Source organism: Medicago sativa, chromosome 7 (genome assembly GCF_051527215.1).
Source record: "Medicago sativa cultivar Bolivia chromosome 7, Bolivia_mono, whole genome shotgun sequence".
In the NCBI taxonomy this organism is placed as follows: Eukaryota; Viridiplantae; Streptophyta; class Magnoliopsida; order Fabales; family Fabaceae; genus Medicago; species Medicago sativa.
The window spans coordinates 15,118,877-15,138,540 of NC_140755.1; the positions used below are offsets into that span (position 1 = coordinate 15,118,877).

Genomic DNA, 19,664 nt, shown 5'->3' on the forward strand with positions numbered 1-19,664 from the left:
TGGATAATAAAATCTTTTAAATAACAACAAAATTTATTTAATGTTGGTTGATCTTTTAAATAAATAATAAATTATTTCACAAGCAGATTCTTATTTAAATGGATAATTCACATAAAACATTCATAAATTTTAGGTTCTTAGTTTGAGGTGATCTTCAATTGTGTAACACCTAGTACAGGTACAGTACAACTAGAAAATGTATTGAATTATGATATAAGAACCAATATGATGAAATGTTGTGTTGAATTACTGTCCAATAATATCAATAAACCATACATTGTGTTTGTGTTGAATTACACATCCTCTAAATATTAGAATCCAGTGGTACGAATGAATCAGTTTTATCTTACAAAATGGTTTGATACTTACAATTTTACCCATGATGTCATTTTTTCCCCAACTTCTTTCCGTCGTTTTACTTCATTTATATGATGCATTTACCACACCAACCCTCCTTCCCTAAAAGACATTCCTGTTTTATGTTGAAATGTAGGCTTGGTTTTTATGTACTTCCCTTGATTATCATTGGCTATCAAAAGAAACTCGTGTGGGAAATATGCTTGCAAAATATTCAAAGCATAAAAGTTCATCCAAGAAACAATGTTCAACATTTATAAAAGAGCTATGCCATGAGTTTTCTCTGGACGATCTTAAGAAAGCTACCAATAACTTTGATGAAAATCGAAAAATTCGAGAAGTAAACGTCAATCGAGAATTTGGAAAAGTAAACAGCAATATAGTGTACAAAGGTTATGTCAAACATAATGGTGAAAATGATTATCCAATAACATTGGTGCGGATGAGAAATAGAGTCAACGAACAAGAGTTCAAGACTGAAATTGAACTCCACTGCCAGCTTTGTCACCCAAATTTGATATCTCTGATAGGATTTTGTGACCAAAAAAATGAGAAAATTCTCGTGTATAAAAAAGATGAAATGGTCAATGGCTCTCTTCATGATCACTTATGTTCAAGGGATATGGAATCACTCTCATGGAAGAAAAGGCTAGAAATATGCATTGGAGCTGCAAAAGGACTACACTATCTTCACACAGGAACAAAGCGCCCGATTTTCCACTGTGACATAAAGCCTAGCAACATTCTTTTAGATAACAATATGACACCAAAACTCAGGCAACTTGGATTATCTTTACAAGGGAAGCGTTCTGAATCTGAATGGGATACATATGAGATTCGTGGTAAAGTGTCAAATTTTATTAAACTATTTTTATGGCGAATTCTTATTTATCCATCAATAAAAGGAAGACAAATAAATTGTTTTGATTAGTGTCAATTTTGATGGATAACCTCTACACACCTTACCTTTTGTCGATGAGTATTTTTTAGGGATAGCATAAAATGTCCAATTCTCGATTCCCTTGCCTCTTTTTATGTTCTTCTTGCCTTTTATTTCTTTTGCCTAGGTATGACAATGCCCCTGAACTTTTTGTATTTCTTTTACTTTTAATAATAAATTTTTTAGTAGGGTCATGTTAACTTGCCCTAAGGGCACATGTTAAGGAATCCAAAAAGAGCAATTTTGCATTGGAAACCATAGTATTTTAACTTTTAAAAGTTGACTGCACGACTTTTGATACGTATATTTCTATAATGAGTTCCTTAACATGTGCCCTTGTGGGCATAAGTTAGCATTTGCCTTTTTAGTATGCTCATAAGTGATTTGCAGTTCTAAGGGTGCCAACTTAGTTAGGATGTCTATCGCTACTTCAATGCAAGTTCATACTCTTACTTTATCTAAAAAAGACTTTTGTGAATGAGTAATTTAGTTGTCACCTTTTTATTGCAAGTTTTATCCCCTTTTAACTAGGATTTGAGCATTGCCACTACAACTCCTCACCAGAGTAATATTGCTGTGACTTGGTGTTACCTTAAAAATTGGTTTATAATGTTTGAGGTACCACTTTTTAATAATCTTTTTAATGTGTTCAAATAGTTTCATTTTCGGGAACTGATTATGAAAAAAATCTCAAAGAACTAAAATGTTATATGTAAATTTTTGTCATGAACTAATTTTGGCATTTTCTTGTGTCCTAAGGGCACATGTTAAGGTGGCAAAGATGAAAATTATACTTTAGAAATTGTATAAATTTAATACACAAAAGATTGAAATTTAATTTTACACAATAAATATTTGCTTTTTATGGAAACTTTAACATGTACCCTAAGGACACATGTTAGTATGTACCGTAATTATGGGAAAAATAAATCTTAAGAACTAAAATGGTATATGCAATTTTTTGTCATGACCTAATTTAATTTTGGCCTTCTCGCATATTAAATAACTTGTCTGCAGGTAATTTTAGACTAATGCTTTTGCTGACAGGTACCTACGGTTTCATGGCACCAGAGCATGCCATGTGCGGAATTTTCACAGATAAATCTGACGTTTACTCCTTTGGTGTGGTTCTACTTCATGTTATTTTTTGCATAAACGACCTTTCCACCACCAATGATAAGATTAACATGTTGTTTGAGAACCCAGCTGATGAAATTATTGATCCCATTCTCATGAGATTGATAGCGCCGCAATGTTTGGAAGTGTTCATGGATATCATGAAAAGATGCATGAGTGCGCGATCAAATGAAAGACCAGCTATGGGTGAGGTTGAGGTTGAACTTGAGTATGCTCTGGCACTGCAGGAGGAAGCAGACCGTGAGAAAAGTAATGGTGATTATAAAACTTCATAAGAACGATTTATTCTAAACAAATCTAGATAACTATTTTATGAATGAAGGCTGCTTTGGACATCTTTTATCATGTTATGTTGGTGGATTCCCTTTTAAATTACATGGAATTCTAGTTGGTGTGATCTACTTGGTTGTAATAGGTGATAGAGAATATGAACAAACGCTTGATTACGTTTTAATAAAAAGCCTGTTTTGTTTGAGGAGGCCATTGTATGCATAGTTGACATATGTGGAAACATTATTACCTTTTGGAGAGACAAATGATGACGTTAGAAAATGGCCTTAAAACATTAGTTTATGATTTAGGTGATTTAGTGCATTTTCTTTGAGTTTGTTTGACATGTGCATTATTGCACACGATAGAGGAACTAAAAGTAGTAACATTTCATTGAAAAATAAAAATTTAGTTGAGAGTAGAGACTACCATATCATATTATCCATACTATTTTATAAGTGGAAGAACCCTCCCTTTCAGTTTTCAATTAAGGATGGAACGAAGTCTTACGTCTAGTATAACACCCACACTAAACGTATCTAGAAAGTTTAGCATGTGCATTAACTTTAGTACTAGATACATTAAAATTTACAACTTAAATTTTTCGAATGAATATCGTATACAACATTTCACGTTCGTACATCTAAAAATACAACACAATCTATCCTATACATAGAAATACACTCTTAAATCCATATGAACATCAAGTAGCGGGTACGAACGAGTCCTTGTTGATTATCCCTTCGACCACAAGCTTGCTAAATCCTGCTAAACCAACCTACTGATTTGAAACAAATAAGGATTGGGATGAGACATAATGTCTCAGTGAGTTCTACCTAAACCTAGGCTATAGGTAACCTCGGGGGAAACCTAATGTTACCGCGTGTCTACAATACAACCTGCCGGTTGATTATACGTGTGTGGAACTTGCTTACCTAGACGGTCGTGCATACTAGATCCGTCATAGGTTCTTCATGTCATAAGTTATAAGTCTTTACTTTCATTCTACATATCATAGAGGTCAAGGGAACCTAAGACCGCTACGTCAAGATACGATAAACGCATCAAGGCCTAATCATAACTTATTCGTGACACGATCCTAAACCAGACGATCGGAGAGATCCTAAGATCGTCAACGGTGTAACTTCATAACCTCATCATGATACATAAGCTTAAACATGTTTCATAATATATCATAATCGTATCATATCGTAATCATGTTCATTCATTATGTTAGAGGTTAGCGTGTAACAAACAACATTATCTTGGTTCATTTTACGGAGTGTATCGGGTGGAGTAACCCCGAGTACATTCCCTTACTTGACCGATGAAAACCTAGATAAGGTACATCGGACTTCCTCAGTGTCGTGCGGGCCTACCTTGTGGAGCGTGTCCCGTCCCCCTGGCGTGAACCTCTTGTATCCCCCTGGCGTGGATAATAAGAGACACGGCACCAACATCTTGCTTAAAGTCTTGATCATACTGTTGGAACAAAATGTGTTTAACAATGAACCTTAGAGAGTTTTGATGATAACAAGGTATTAAAAATTGTCAATTGGACTAGCTAAAAATTTACATCATATAAATGTTCTGAAGAACAAAAGAGAGCTAAGGAATCAAGAAAAGGAAGCTTTAAAGCGTCTGAAGAGAAGTGCTCCTGAAGACAAAAAGTGCTCCTGAAGATGATGACATCATCAGAAGCTGAAGTTCATCAGAAGCAAGTTCAGAAGCAACCTCATCAGAAGCTGAAAATCACCAGAAGCTGAAGATTCATGATTTAACACTTCAAAAGATGTCTATTGGATTCAAAAGCAATGCAGAAGACTGGGAATGCAACACAACAGTCATTTGTGTGAAGATTTGAAGGCATTGGATGCTTATCTTCAAAGAGCGTTGACATAGATACGAAGTGTACAACCACTATCTCCACTACTCTGCAGTGTCCACGCTACAAGACAAGAAAACAGCTCCAGAATACAGCTCTGCCTGCAAAGATGTTCCTTCACAATGGGAATGGATTTCAAATTGGTTCTTCATCGGACAACAACCAAATCAGGCAAAAGATCATTGGTGATTGATCAAAACTTCAAACGACTCTTTTTGATGTGCTGGCAATTTCACAATGTCTCTTTCACACCTCTATATAAAGGAGTGAAGACTTAGAGATTGGCATAAGACTCAACTACAATTTACAAGCGCCAAAACTCTACTGAAATTGTTCTGCTTTTAAAAGTCACTTAGAATTTCTGTTTTCAAGTTCATATCTTAGAAATTCTTAAGTCTTAAGAGTCTTATCTGATTTGTATTGTGAGCACCTCTGATTGTATATCAAGTGTTCGACCTCAAACATTTTTCTTTGTAATATTGTTTGATTAGAAGTCTCTTGCAGTTGTGCTTGAGCATTGGAAGTCTCTTTTAGTTGTGCTTGAGCATAGAAGTCTCTTGATTGTGTTCTTGAGCATAGGAAGTCTCTTGCAGTTGTGCTTGCGCAAAGGAAGTCTCTTGTTGTGTGCTTGAGCAGTTGTAATTTGACATTACTTTTTAGTGAAATCTCCTTGGAAGTGCAAGGGGGACTGGACTACTTCCGGATTGTGGAAGGAACTAGTATAATTGCTTTGTGTCTTTCTTCTTCTCTCTCTCTCTGTTTTATCCGCTGCATTTAGATTATGAATATCACTTCAGAAGCTGTCTCAATTTGCTTCTGATCAGTGTGCTTCAGTTTAGGAGAAACGAAGAATTTTTCAAAACACAATTCAACCCCCCCTTCTTGTGTTTTTCTCACCTTCACATACATGATAACATATACTATACTTGCTTACTTATTTACCACGGGTCTGTGATCTACCCTATTAGCGGTAATAATGCTTACATGGTCATTCTTGTTCACGGTGAAGATTTTATACTCATCAATTCTTGTCTTAACATACTTAGGGTTCATGCTACCTTATAGTTCTCAACGGTCTACGTCGAGGCTCTATGATTCATCCCCATTCTTAGTTTATTGCTACACGAATAAACATGCTCAACTCTCTTGTGCCATTCTTGATGTACATGTTAATATTGTCCATGATTTTCGTTTCAAGAATCGTTTGATGTTATGTGCATTGATTCGATGATGTTTAGGGGTTTTAACTTTGAAAAACATTGCTAGAAAAGCATCAGACGGCATTACAGACCCCATACGAGCCAACAAGCCAATTAACAAAATGGGAGGTCAGCTCGATTTCGCTAATGGCGAAATTGCTCTGGAAGGATTTCGCTATTAGCGAAATATTTTGCTAATAGCGAATTGCTTCGAGTCTGTAGTGCAGATTTTGCATTTTTGGCCCCCAAACTCATCATATTTGATCCTGCAATGCACCATGTACATCCAGCAACACATATAGATAGTAATTAACATATTGCATGGGAATTTCAACATATAAACAACAAGATTGACATTTGGGTACCAAATCATTCTCACACAATCTTAACACACACCCAAAGGTAAGAAGAACTAGCTAAAGAACTCACCTAGTGATTCTCAGCAACATGCATTCCTTACACTCTAAGCAAAACCCTAGCTCTTGATTCAACTTGCATGCATTGTGATGACATGCTGTCATTACGTAATTTTTAGGACTTATTGTGACATTTTGATAGAGTTCTCATGCAATTTATACTGTTCTGGAGTGCAAAAAAAGCTGAAATATTGAAGTCTGTTCGAAGCAAATCGCGCCACGCCAAATTCTAGCCGTGTTGCGATTTTTGGAAGTAAAATTTATCCTCCCTGTTGTATGGAAATCGCGGCACGCCAATATACAAGGCGCGGCGCGATTTTGACGGGTCAGGCCCAAGACTTCTATAAATACTGCACTCAATCTGAAGAACAGGGGTTACGATTTTGGAGAGCTAAAGTGCGATTTTAACACCCAGAAGGCTGCAGCGGAGAGGATTTCATCATCTCTAACCCAGTTTATGTATGTTTTAATTCTTCCATTGATTATGCTATTTGTAAACTCAATTATGAGTAGCTAAATCTCTTAGAGATTAGATCCGAGATGAATCTTTGTAACCCTAATTGACACATGTTGCTGTGAAACTCTATTTTGTTTATGAATTCAATTCTAGTTTATTCAATTCAATTGTTCTTAATGCTTTTTATATCTTGATCACATATAATTTGATTTTGTGAGAACGAATGACCACTGACCATGGCTTTCGACTTAGACCTAATTGAATTGTTCTAATAAACAGGGTTAGTCTAGGAATAGATAATCGTTTGTTAGTGATAATAGGTTAACGTTCGGTAAAACCTTCAAGAATTATTAGATCACCTAAGGAATTAGGGGCTGTAGTTTAAGAAGACGGTCCTAACTCAAGGGATTAATTAGGGCTATTTTGTTAATCATCGTAAATTAGAAAAGGATTCATAACAAATAGGTGCAGTAGACCAATTAGGGGAACTTAGAGGATTCGAAGGATCTGATCTCATCTCTCTCCATATTTTCTTAATCAAATCTAATTCTCTTATTTGATTTCATAAAATCAAACCAATTCTACTGCCTAGTGGCAAAACAAAATAACTTTTTATACATCCTAAAATACAACGCGATTGAATTATTGAAGTTAAAAACAGTCCTCGTGGGATCGATATTTTTACTACTTCGATAGTATTTGGTGCACTTGCCAAACGTCTATCAAGTTTTTGGCGCTGTTGCCGGGGACTGTTAAGTCATTTCAATTTGGCAATTTTGTTATATATTTAGGATTTCTGTCATTTATATTTTTGTATATATATATATATATATATATATATATATAATTATTATGCTCTTTGTTTTCTTCTCATTGTACTGTGCTACTGAAAAGTTTATCCAAGTTTTGCAGCTATGATAGACAGGGTACTCCTCTATGACACAGAAGAGATTGCTAAGTTGCAGTATGAAAAATATATGCTATCTTTTAAGATCAAAATTTTGGACAACAAAATCTCGAGTTATGGTCATTATGAGGCGAATCAACCAGGTAGTGATGGTGAAGGGAAGAAAGAGGTGATCAACATCGATTACAATACTCAACTTCAGAATATTTTAGATGACTTCTTGGTGTCAAATCAAGTTTCATTTGAGAAGTTTGATGTTTAGTGTGGTGATCTTGTTGAGAAAGCACATGAGTCTCAGAGGAAGCTGGTTCAGATGAAGAGTGAGTGTCACAAGGTTGAGGTGGAAGAAAAACCCAAAGTGAGGAGTGTTGATATTTTCCCGAAGTCTGAACCAACGGAGGTTGAGGAAATCACTCGTGTGCAGATGGATGCACGTCCTTCTCTACGGTGGGAGAGCTTAAACTCTAAAGGTTTAATGGTGAGAGCATGGGAGCATCTACTTCTTTGCTACAAATTCATGGAATTCCTACCAAACAAGAGGAAGAAGAAGGATGATATATTCTTTCTGACATATTTGCCACCCTAACAGTGGTTGAAGCGTCAAGCTCAATGACGTAAAAGAAAGCGCTTGGTGGGAGGCAACCCACTAGATTTAATTTCAGGTAGTATTTATTTTTATTGTTTTCAATATAAAAAAAAATATTTTCAACAACGAAACACAAAGCAGGCAGGAATTTTTCTTTCAAAGTTTTAGTGTGCAAGCCCTGCCAAGAAGATTGTGATACAATACTGATGCTGTGTCACAATCTCCTCTTCAAAAACTCTTGTTTCTTAAAAGTGGAAGTCCATGAAAAAATTGCAAACTTTAAAATTTTTTATTATGTCTTCAAAGTCGCGTTATGATTGCCAAATTGTAATACGATTTTGAAGTAAAACTGCGTGGACCTGACCGCTTAAATCATATTACGATTGGGGGATCGTGGTACGATTTCAGAAAAATTTTGCACCCCTTTCTGCCTCAGCCAAATTGCGTCACGGTGGTGATAATCGTGATACGATCCTTGTGATAATTTGAAAAAGGTAACCGTTACAAATTGCCATCGCACCACGATTTCCCAATCGTAACGCGATTTTGCCAGAACCTATAAAAGAACCAGCAGTTTCAGCATAAACCTCTTCCCATTTTCCTAGTGTTCCTCTGCCCAATTTTCTCCATGAACCCTAACCCACGAAAATAAACCCTTTTTCATCAATTTTACATCTCCTTAGCATATCCCAACACCAATTCATCCAACATTCTTCATCTTCATCCATTTCAATTAACCAAAACAACCTACCCTTTTTCACACACTCTCAAACTTTCACACAAATGGCACCCAAACCACAAAATGTTTCAAAACCACAAACTAGACAACAAACCAAGCCTAAGACAACTACCACCCAACCTTCATCTAGCCAAAACAAACGCAAAAGAAACGTTGTCCCACCATCAAATGTTAACCGGTTTATTTCTGATGACGCAAGAGAATGGTTCGATTATTGCAAGAGTTTGAGGGTGATTTGCATACTCCTACTGTTCAGCCTATCACCGACAAGACCATGGATGTCTTTATGAAGAAGTATGAGGAGTTTATGAGGAAGAAAGGTGGGGCACCTGAAGCACCCCCACAGCAGCAGCCACCTCAAATGGAGAGAGGAGAAGGTAGTCAACATGGTTCTTATCCGCCGGTTCATCCTATGGTTCTGGAATACATGTTTACTTCTGCTAATTGGATGAATGAGACCTCTGATCTTATGTGGGTAAACCGTCCTAGGTTTTCCACTGAGTTTGCTGCAGAGGCACAGATGCATAGGAGGCCGATCACTGGCTCTTTCGAGAGATTTGACAAATTCTGCCAGTCTTCTTTGATGGGTTACCTAAGACTGGTGATGATGAGGATGTGGACATGGGACTGGACCACTGAGGGTTCAGCTTTGCTTGTTTTAGTGTTTTCGTTGTACTTTTCTTTTTAGTACTTTGTTTCATTTCGTACTGTTTTTATTTTCTTTTTATGTCGAAGTCCATTGAACTTATTTCCCTATTGTAATTGTTCCTGCACTTGTTTATTATTAATGAATTTGTTTTGTTTCATGTGACCTATTCCAGTTTAGTAACAGTTGTTTGATGAAACGGTATTCCAAAAGTTCAAAAGGAGGGGTGACTTGATTCAAAGGCGAAGTGTACGGCGTTGCTAGGTAGTCACATACTCCCAGAAATCTCAGCCATAAGGTTCATTGCCAAATTTTGTTTTTCAATTTACTTATATTTAGATTAGTTTCCATGCAACTACATTTCTAGAACTTGCATTGTTTCTCTATTATTGATTGGTCTTTGTTAATTACACACTGAGGCAAAAGTGCTTGGTCCTGTGAGCCTTTTTGAAGCCTACCCTGTTTTAATTTGTTGAATATATCCTTTCTTAACCAATTGTGAGCCGGTAGGATTAGAACTTTTTGTTCGGTGACAAACTACATTACAAGCCTAGAGACCTTTAGGACTTGTCCCTTAATGTATTTTCTGAGTTAAGGCATTGTAGAATGTTGCTAAAGATTAAGTTTGGGGTTGCTATTGGAATTTGCAACCAACTAAGTTTGGGGTGGGGGTACTAGAGAATAAGAGAACAAAAATGAAAAGAAAAAGAAATTGTCATGCAAAATACACACAAAAATGGTGTATGAAAAAAAAAATGAAAATGAATGATGAAAAAGGGACAAAACATTGAAAATCCGAGTAACTTCCAACTCGATTGTCCCTAAATGTTAAAAATATTCTCTAGTACCTTTGCATTGATTGTTATTCCACAAGGTGAATGAATGAAGGATTGAATTTTGTGCTTTAACTTCCGTAGGAATGCCTAACTCAAATTTTGTGTAGCCTACTTATCCAAATATATCCCACCTTTCACCTAAGCCCCGTTATAACCCTAAAGACCTCAAAAGTGTGTAATGATATTGACTTTGATTGATGTTTAGAAACTTTTCAAGCGTATGGTAATATGTAGACCTGCATGTCGACTGGTAGAACCCTATTTCATATTGTTGCGTGGAGTTGTGAATTGGTGGATGCGAACAAGTCAAACTAGCTCATCTTTAGCTAGAAGGAGAATGAATTTTTGGGTACTATCGTTTTGTCAGGTAACTGTTATTTTACTGTCGTTTGTCAATGTTTCAAGCAAATTCCTTGAGGACAAGGAATGGTTTAAGTTTGGGGTTGTGATGACATGCTGTCATTACGTAATTTTTAGGACTTATTGTGACATTTTGATAGAGTTCTCATGCAATTTATACTGTTCTGGAGTGCAAAAAAAGCTGAAATATTGAAGTCTTTCCAAGCAAATCGCGCCACGCCAAATTCAAGCTATGCTGCGATTTTTGGAAGTAAAATTTATCCTCCCTGTTGTATGGAAATCGCGGCACGCCAATTACCAAGGCGCGGCGCGATTTTGACGGGTCAGGCCCAAGACTTCTATAAATACTGCACTCAATCTGAAGAACAGGGGTTACAATTTTGGAGAGCTAAAGTGCGATTTTAACACCCAGAAGGCTGCAGCGGAGAGGATTTCATCATCTCTAACCCAGTTTATGTATGTTTTAATTCTTCCATTGATTATGCTATTTGTAAACTCAATTATGAGTAGCTAAATCTCTTAGAGATTAGATCCGAGATGAATCTTTGTAACCCTAATTGACACATGTTGCTGTGAAACTCTATTTTGTTTATGAATTCAATTCTAGTTTATTCAATTCAATTGTTCTTAATGCTTTTTATATCTTGATCACATATAACTTGATTTTGTGAGAACGAATAACCACTGACCATGGCTTTCGACTTAGACCTAATTGAATTGTTCTAATAAACAGGGTTAGTCTAGGAATAGATAATCGTTTGTTAGTGATAATAGGTTAACGTTCGGTAAAACCTTCAAGAATTATTAGATCACCTAAGGAATTAGGGGCTGTAGTTTAAGAAGAGGGTCCTAACTCAAGGGATTAATTAGGGCTATTTTGTTAATCATCGTAAATTAGAAAAGGATTCATAACAAATAGGTGCAGTAGACCAATTAGGGGAACTTAGAGGATTCGAAGGATCTGATCTCATCTCTCTCCATATTTTCTTAATCAAATCTAATTCTCTTATTTGATTTCATAAAATCAAACCAATTCTACTGCCTAGTGGCAAAACAAAATAACTTTTTATACATCCTAAAATACAACGCGATTGAATTATTGAAGTTAAAAACAGTCCTTGTGGGATCGATATTTTTACTACTTCGATAGTATTTGGTGCACTTGCCAAACGTCTATCACATTGCTCTAGCTCACCAACTAGACCCCAAAGCTTCAATCCACTCTTATGGTTGCTTCTTGCTTGTTAAGTTGCTAGCACATATGCTTGATTCACCCATTACACAAACTTGGAAGGATTGATGGGTTAGAGAGGAAGATTGGGGGCGGAAATGAAGAGAGAAGGAGGAGAGAACTCTTCAATGCAAAACCTAGAGAAAGAAAGTCCAAGCACAAATGAAATTCTTGAGACCAACCACCCTTATATACCTCTTGCGTGCAAGTACCAAAATGTCCTTCGTCTTAAACGTGTTTTTCCTGACACTGATAATTCGACCTGTGCTTAACTGATATTACATGATAAACTTTCTCCGTCGTACTTCCTTTCCATGAATATTGTCCTCTGACACGTTTGACTGGTAATATTCCAATAACCGTCGAGTGGGATATTACATCTAGGTCATAAAATTCAGTTAGTATGAAATTAATATATGATCAAATATTTATTAATTTAATATATAATTTAATATAAAATGCACAAGTTCTAATATAAATTTACTATGTTGAATTTTTTAACATTTACAAATTTGCACATGATAAAAAAACTTTTTTCTTAATTAGGTTTGTACCAAAATTTTGACTAGAAAATGCTCATATGCAAATACAACAACCTCTTTACTCTGTTCCTGATATTTTTTAGTAGTGGTCGGGGTTTGAACCCCGGACCTTGCATATTTTTTATGCATTGTCCAACCAATTGAGCTAAGCTCACGAGGACCTCTGTTCCTAATATTAATTGAACGAAGTTGTTTTAATGTAAAAAAAAAAAAATAAACCATTAGGAATTGAAATTAGCGGCGATGAGGAATATGAGTGGTGATAGATGCAGTTTCACTAAAAGGCAATAAACTCAAAAAGTATAATGACCAAAAGAATTATAAATCCTATTTAAAATCTCCAAATAGTACAATGACCAATAAAATAAATTCAACAAAGGGTCCATGCAAACAATCATAAAACAGATTTTTTTTTTCTTCTACCCCTATCACCAAAAAAATTGATATGTCTGCCCCTTGTTATACCCTAATTTTGGACCTAAAAATACTGACTCATTTCTTTTCTTGCATTTCAAGTCATTTGATTTGTCTCTGATCAATTACATTTTTCCCTGCATTTTATTTCAATATTATTTGCAAAATTCACATAAAAGGGTATTTTAGTCATTTCCTATGTTAAAATTTCTTTCAGTCTTTTAAATTTTGTTTGAGTCCTTTCAGATAGTTTGAATAAGTCTTCATTTCAATTCTATGTCAAAACCCAGTTCAAAAATTACATTTGGAGTAATTTTGAGTCAGTTTTGCCCCTAGGGGCATTTTAGTCTTTTCATGTGTCAAAACTATGCTTAAACTCTTAAAAATTGTCTCTGAGTCTTTTAACTTGCGTGTATAAGCTCTTGCTTTATTTCCTTGTTAAAAATCCATTTTAAAATTGCATCTGAGTCATTTTTAGTCGTTTTAGCCCCAGGGGCGTTTTGGTCATTTCATATAATATTTCCGATTCATTTTAATCTGCTTTGTTGTTTTTAATCGTCTCGCTTTACGTTATTTTTCAATTTAATTTTTCAATTCAATTTTAGTTTTAATTTTCATATTTGTTCTTGTACTTTTGTTATTTGCATTTTAATCCCTTTTAGGTGTGTTAAGTCCAAGTGCCACGTGTCCAACTGTCATTAGTCCACAAAAGTTTGTTAGAGTCCAAGTGCCACATGTCTCTATCCTATTGGTCCAAGGCCAATGAGCTAGCCTATAAATTGGTCAAAGAGTCAATTAATCATTTCATTCAATCATTTCCACAAAAGATACACAAAAATAACCAAAAATTTTCCCTCTTTCTCTCCTTTCTTCCCCAACCGTAACAACTTTTCTCCACCACTTCCTCCACCATAACAACCTTCAATTCACCAACATTCATCATCTTCAACCTTCAATTCACCACCACAATCCATTTCTAACCTCCATAACCACCTTCAACAATCATCACCACCAATCTTCAAACCAATTCACACGCAAATTCAGTTTCGTTTTTACCACGTTTACCAAAATTCAGATTCAAATCCATAGAAACAGAATCCGAATTCCTCAAGATTCAACACGTGATTTTCGAGTTTTTTCATATAATCCCTTTCCAATAAACCATTCCGAATCCAGTAGCACAATTCGGTTTCTTTCTCCGTAAAACCTCAACGATTCGAATTCAACGTCGGAATCATAAACTCGTATCAGAAAGCATCAGGACGAAATCAACGTAACAAGTGAAATTCCGTCAATCAAACAGAACTGCATCGTATACAGAGAAGGAATGAGCAGCAACGTGAAAGAGGAAATCGAGGTGAAAGAGAGAAGATAGCTGGGTTCACGAACGTGAGGAAGAAGCTTGAGACCGTGGCGGACACAAATCGAAAACACAAGGCCAATCCGAACTCGAGGTAACTCCGGTGAACAATACTTGATTTAAATCGCAGTTCGAGTATGATTTGTTGTCTGTTTGCAATATTTGTTTTCGAAATTTAAATCTTAGATCTGGAGGTTTTGTTTGTTCTTTTTGAGAATCTAAGTTGAAATTCGAACAGAGAAGGAGAAATAGTGTGGCTCGGTATAAATTTTTTTTCCAAAAACAATACTCCGACGCGGCGGCGCTACGGCCGACCACCGCGTCGGAGCAATTCCGGCCGCCATTACTTCTTCTTCTCCGGCGATCTGTGTTGAAGTGAGGAAGGGAGCAGGTTTGAAACGCAAGGCTTTGAGCATAACACACAACAATTTCCCTTATATATATCCTTCATTCTCTTAACCCGTTTTTTGGCTCCATAACCCACAAACCCGCTCCAGTAACCCAAGCCCAACTGTTTTTTTCTTTATTTCTTACTGATTGTTACGCGCACCCCCCCCCCCTTTCCCAGCATTTCTTGCTAAAAATTGCTAATTACACCCCTGTCTGTCCAAAACTCTTCTAAAAAAATCCTAAAAATTTTCTGTGTGTTCTTGATTATTTTCTTGACATTTTTTGGTTTTGTTATGTGTTAAATCTTGATTAAAAAATATGTAGTATTTTCTTGTTAAAAGTTTACCATTTTTTTGTTAAAAATTGTGAAATTTTACATGTGTTTGTGTCTAAAAATTCTCTAAAAAAAACTCCAAAAATTTTCATACATACTTCTTGATGGTTTTGTGGTATTTTTGTGATAATTGTTCCATGTTAAAATTGATAAAAATATATGTGGAGTTTTCTTGTGATTTTATGTTACCTTTTGTTAATTTCTTGTGAAATTTTTGCATGTTCTTGATCCTAAAACCTTACTATGGTATATTGACCCTTGGTATAGGAATTTACAATGTGTATGCCTCTGATTTGGTGCTATTCTTTACTGTTTTGGAGTTTGATTTGTTAATTTCTTGTTTTACAAGTCATGTAAATAATTGTTTGTGGAAATAAAGTGTGAAATATGCTTAAAATGTGTCATAATTCTTGGTTTAATATTGTCTTATAATTTTCATGTCATAGCTGAAATAAAACTCTTTGAAGATTGTCATGGCATGAAAATTATAGGCCTTATGTTTGTGGGAATTTTATGACAAAGTTTAGGCATATTTTACCACTTTTGTGTGCTAGGATTTTTACTTTTTTTTTTTTTTTTCAAGTTTCATTACTTTCCTATGCTATTTTACTTGCATCCATTTCAATCCTTATTATTCCTTGTGCCACTAACCATTTTGTTTCATGTTTCATGCATCTCCACAAGCATACTTCATTCTTCCATTATAGTTTCATTTCTTGCACTTTAATTCCCATATTAATACTTAGAATGTAACACTTAGGAATTTTTGTAATATTTTACTTCATGCAATTTTTAATTTCTTGCAAGACCATAGAATGTATCTAGGCCAATGATGTAATAAGGACAATGGACTCTAATAATGTACACCGACACAAGCACCGACACATGCACACACATCACTTTAGGTATATGGCTAGAATATGCATGTTTAGATGTATGTTTAGGATTGTATGTTTAGATGAATGTGTAGGCTTTACACTTAGGAAAAATCAATTTCCAAAAAAATATGAACAACATCACTCAAACCATTTTCTAAATAAACCTTGGGATCAAAATCCCATTGTAATTTTTCCTTTTATTTTCTTAATCAAATTTCAATGAACTCTAATCATACCCTGACTTTCTTTTGCAAATGACTAATTCCACCTCACATTTTTTACAATCTCATGCCCTTGAGGCCTCTCCTTCTCATTCTTCAAATTCCAATTTTCAAACTTAAAATCAACCAACAAAAACAAAAACATTTTTGGAAGAGAACTACGGTGGATTTGATCCCTTAAACGGGTACGTAGGCAAGGAACAAAATTCCTTCAATTCAAATAAAATAAAAGTTCAAACACATTCTTCTCCCTCCAATTCTTCACTTAGAATACTCTTAGGTGTAAATATCATCTTTTAAATAGCATTTAAAAATAAAGCGCGCGCGTAGAAAGTAAAGACGGTTCCTATAGGATACTATAGTCGTTATGGGTGCCTAACACCTTCCCATAGCGAAAACAACTCCCGGACCTCGATTCTCAAGGGTTTTGCTTACTTTTTTCCCTTCCCAAGAAAAAATAAGATATCACCGGTTAAAAAGGTTCAAACGTAATCAATGTTTGACACCCGAAAACTAAGATAAAACAGCTGGCGACTTCACTGGGGAGATTCGAGAGTTACGCCTAGTCTTTATTTCCACGCTTGCGCTATTTTTACTTGTTTCTTTTACTTGCTTTCCTATGTGAATAAATGTTTAATTTCTTGCAAACGTGTGGGGTGAGAATATCAAAAGTCCTGCACCCGGGCTGAGTGAACTTAGGATTTAGGAGGGATATAATCGACAATTCATTCCGGGGGTTGCCTCGTGTCTTGGATTATGCGATCAATCCCACATAGTTGAGGCATTTTGGGGGTGATGTTGTCGGCGCGTGTTGTCGCGTTTAGGCACTTTACTTCTAATTGTTCTATGACGCTATGAACCGTAGATAACCAAACCCATCCATGGCCATTTTCTAGGATGTAGTGCGGAGGCTAAACCGAGTGTTGTCTCGAGTTTTAGTCGTCACGCGATACTACACTCAAGTTAGACCTTCCACGGATAATCATGGAGCGAGCGTTGTCTCGTGACACCATGATATACGTCGGAGAGGTTGCAACTTGGGAACCTTTTTAGAACCCGGTTACTATATCCTAAAGCCCTAGATTCACCGGACGCCGTGTCCACCCGTGACTCCTTGACTTTGAACTTCAGCCCACCATGTTTTCTCCGAACTTGAACATAATCATGCATTCATGCATACATGCATACATGCATAAACTTTTGTCATGCATTGTTATCGAAGGGCTTAGACAAGTTGAATTTGTAAACATTGTAGGAATGAAGAAGACTAAGTCCTACAAGTTCAAGGAAGTGGATTTGACTAGTTTGAGAGATTTGGCACTCAAGATTGAGGATCCGACTGGTTTCCGACACCGTTACGGGGCTTTACTTCCTATTCTCCAGACTAATGTGGATGAGAAGCTTGTGCACACTCTAGTGCAATTCTATGATCGGGAGTATCGGTGCTTTACTTTTCCAGACTTTCAGTTGGTGCCTACTCTAGAGGCTTATTCTCACTTGATGGGTCTATCTATTGCCAAGGGGGTACCTTTCTCAAGACCTGAAAACCCTCCTACTCCATTGGTTATTGCTAACGATCTCTATCTCAAGACTACCGATGTCTCCAAGAATCTTGTCACTAAGGCTCGTATCCGAGGGTTCACTTCAGAGTATCTTCTTGGGAAAGCTCACCTCAATACCACTTGTCAGGACACTCTTGAGGCTATTCTTGCACTTCTCATCTATGGGCTTATTCTCTTTCCAAATCTTGATGACTTCGTGGACATGAATGCTATTATGATCTTCCACTCCAAGAATCCGGTTCCTACCTTGCTAGCTGACACATACCATGCTATCCACGATCGTTCCGGCAAGGGTCGTGGATACATCCTTTGTTGTGTGCCTCTCCTCTATAGGTGGTTTGTTTCGCACCTTCCGAAGTCTTTCCACGACAATCCGGAGAGTTGGTCTATTTCGCAGAGGATTATGGCTCTCACTCCTAATGAAGTGGTTTGGCTCACTCCAGCTTCCAGGGTCAAGGAAATCATCTTTGGTGGTGGGAAGTTTCTTAATGTACCTCTTCTTGGTACCCGGGGTGGAATCAACTATAACCCGGAGCTTGCTTTGCGACAATTTGGTTTCCCGATGAAAGATAAGCCCATCAATCTTGCTACAGCCCCTTACTTCTTTCACTACTCCAATGCTCCCACGGGAATAAGAGAGGATTTCATGGAAGCTTGGTCCAAGCTTCGGAAGAAAGAAGTGAAGCATATGGGTGTAAGGTCCGGTGTTGCTCATGAGGCCTATACACAGTGGGTGATAAACCAAGCTGAGGAGATTGGTATGCCTTACCCCTCTATGAGATATGTGTCTACATCTATTCCTACCATGCCTTTGCCTCTACTCCCACCTACCCAGGAGATGTATCAGGAGCATCTAGCTATGGAGAGTCGGGAGAAGCATCAGTGGAGGGCTAGATACTATGAAGCTGAGAACTTGATCATGACTTTGGATGGAAAGGACGAGCAGCAGACTCATGAGGTCTTGACACTGAAGAAAGAGTTAGCTAAGGCTAGGAGGGAGATTGAAGAAAAGGATAGGTTGCTTATGAGAGACTCCAAGAGGGCTAGGGGGGCCCGTGACTTCTATGCATGATACTGCAGCTATGAGTCTGAGTCTGAGGATGATGCTTCCACTTTCTATGCTTGAGGATTTCCATTTCCTGTTGTTATTTCCAGTTGTTTGTGTTGTTTTACATTTCAAAGTCTATCCCTTGAATCGTCCTGTAAAACTATATGTTGGTTGTTTGTTCCCTGTTTATGTTAATTGTTGTTTAGTAATGTTTACAAGTTTCTAGTTTGTCTAAAACCCTTCGATAACACATAAAGAGAGTCTTTTTGCATATGCATTGACACATTTCATGCATCATATGCATTCATTGGTCACAAAAAACTTCTCTCGTGCTCATTGCCTCCTGGTTTTGTCCGCCGCAGTCTGAAAAGTGGCTCGTGTTCGCAAAGTTTACCAACCAGATAGAATTCATCAAACAAGATTTCACAAGAGAAGGATTATGGCTAACTTTGAAGAAGAAAATGCTCAGCTCTGTGCCGAACTGGCTGCTATGAAAGAAGACTTGGCTAAGGCTCATGACGCTATGCCACCATGATGGCTGCACAGGAACAACCAGCCACATCTATTCCAGTCTCTGCTGAAGTGATTCCCTCTATCCCACTGTCTACTGTGGCTACTGATGCTCGGTTTGTTATGCCCAACGGCCGTCCTTATGGCCTCTCAGCTTACTACTCTCCTAATACTGCTGCTGGTGTCTCTGGTTTTGCTGGTCAAGGACAGATTCCCGTGTCCACTGCTATGCCTCAAGTGACTACCGTTGTTACCGACCCTATTGTCCACACTGTGCAACAGGTGATTGATGTCGATACTCCGCGTGGACAAGACCCTGTAATGGAAGCCATGAAGAGACAGTTAAGGGAGTTGGCTGGAGAACTCTGTGAGGTCAAGGCTAGCCGGGGAAACAATGGTGCTCCTGCTAAAGCTCGTGATCTATGCTTGGTATCCCGAT

General features: G+C 37.0%; 1 protein-coding gene across 4 annotated transcripts in view; it reads left to right on the plus strand.

The window, feature by feature from the left end:
- Positions 1-2,909, plus strand: part of LOC146904515 (receptor-like protein kinase ANXUR2) — a 29,690-nt gene extending 26,781 nt beyond the window's left edge. For 2 of the 4 annotated variants that reach the window (XM_085723391.1, XM_085723393.1), the window contains exons 2-3: positions 494-1,199; positions 2,345-2,909. In XM_085723391.1, the coding sequence (XP_085579517.1) occupies positions 557-1,199; positions 2,345-2,709 (1,008 nt within the window). In that variant the 5' untranslated portion in view covers positions 494-556 and the 3' untranslated portion in view covers positions 2,710-2,909. Of the gene's footprint in view, positions 1-493; positions 1,200-2,314 lie in introns of all 4 variants that reach the window. The other 2 variants (XM_085723395.1, XM_085723394.1) reach the window with 2 other exon arrangements.
- Positions 2,910-19,664: the final 16,755 nt, after the last annotated feature.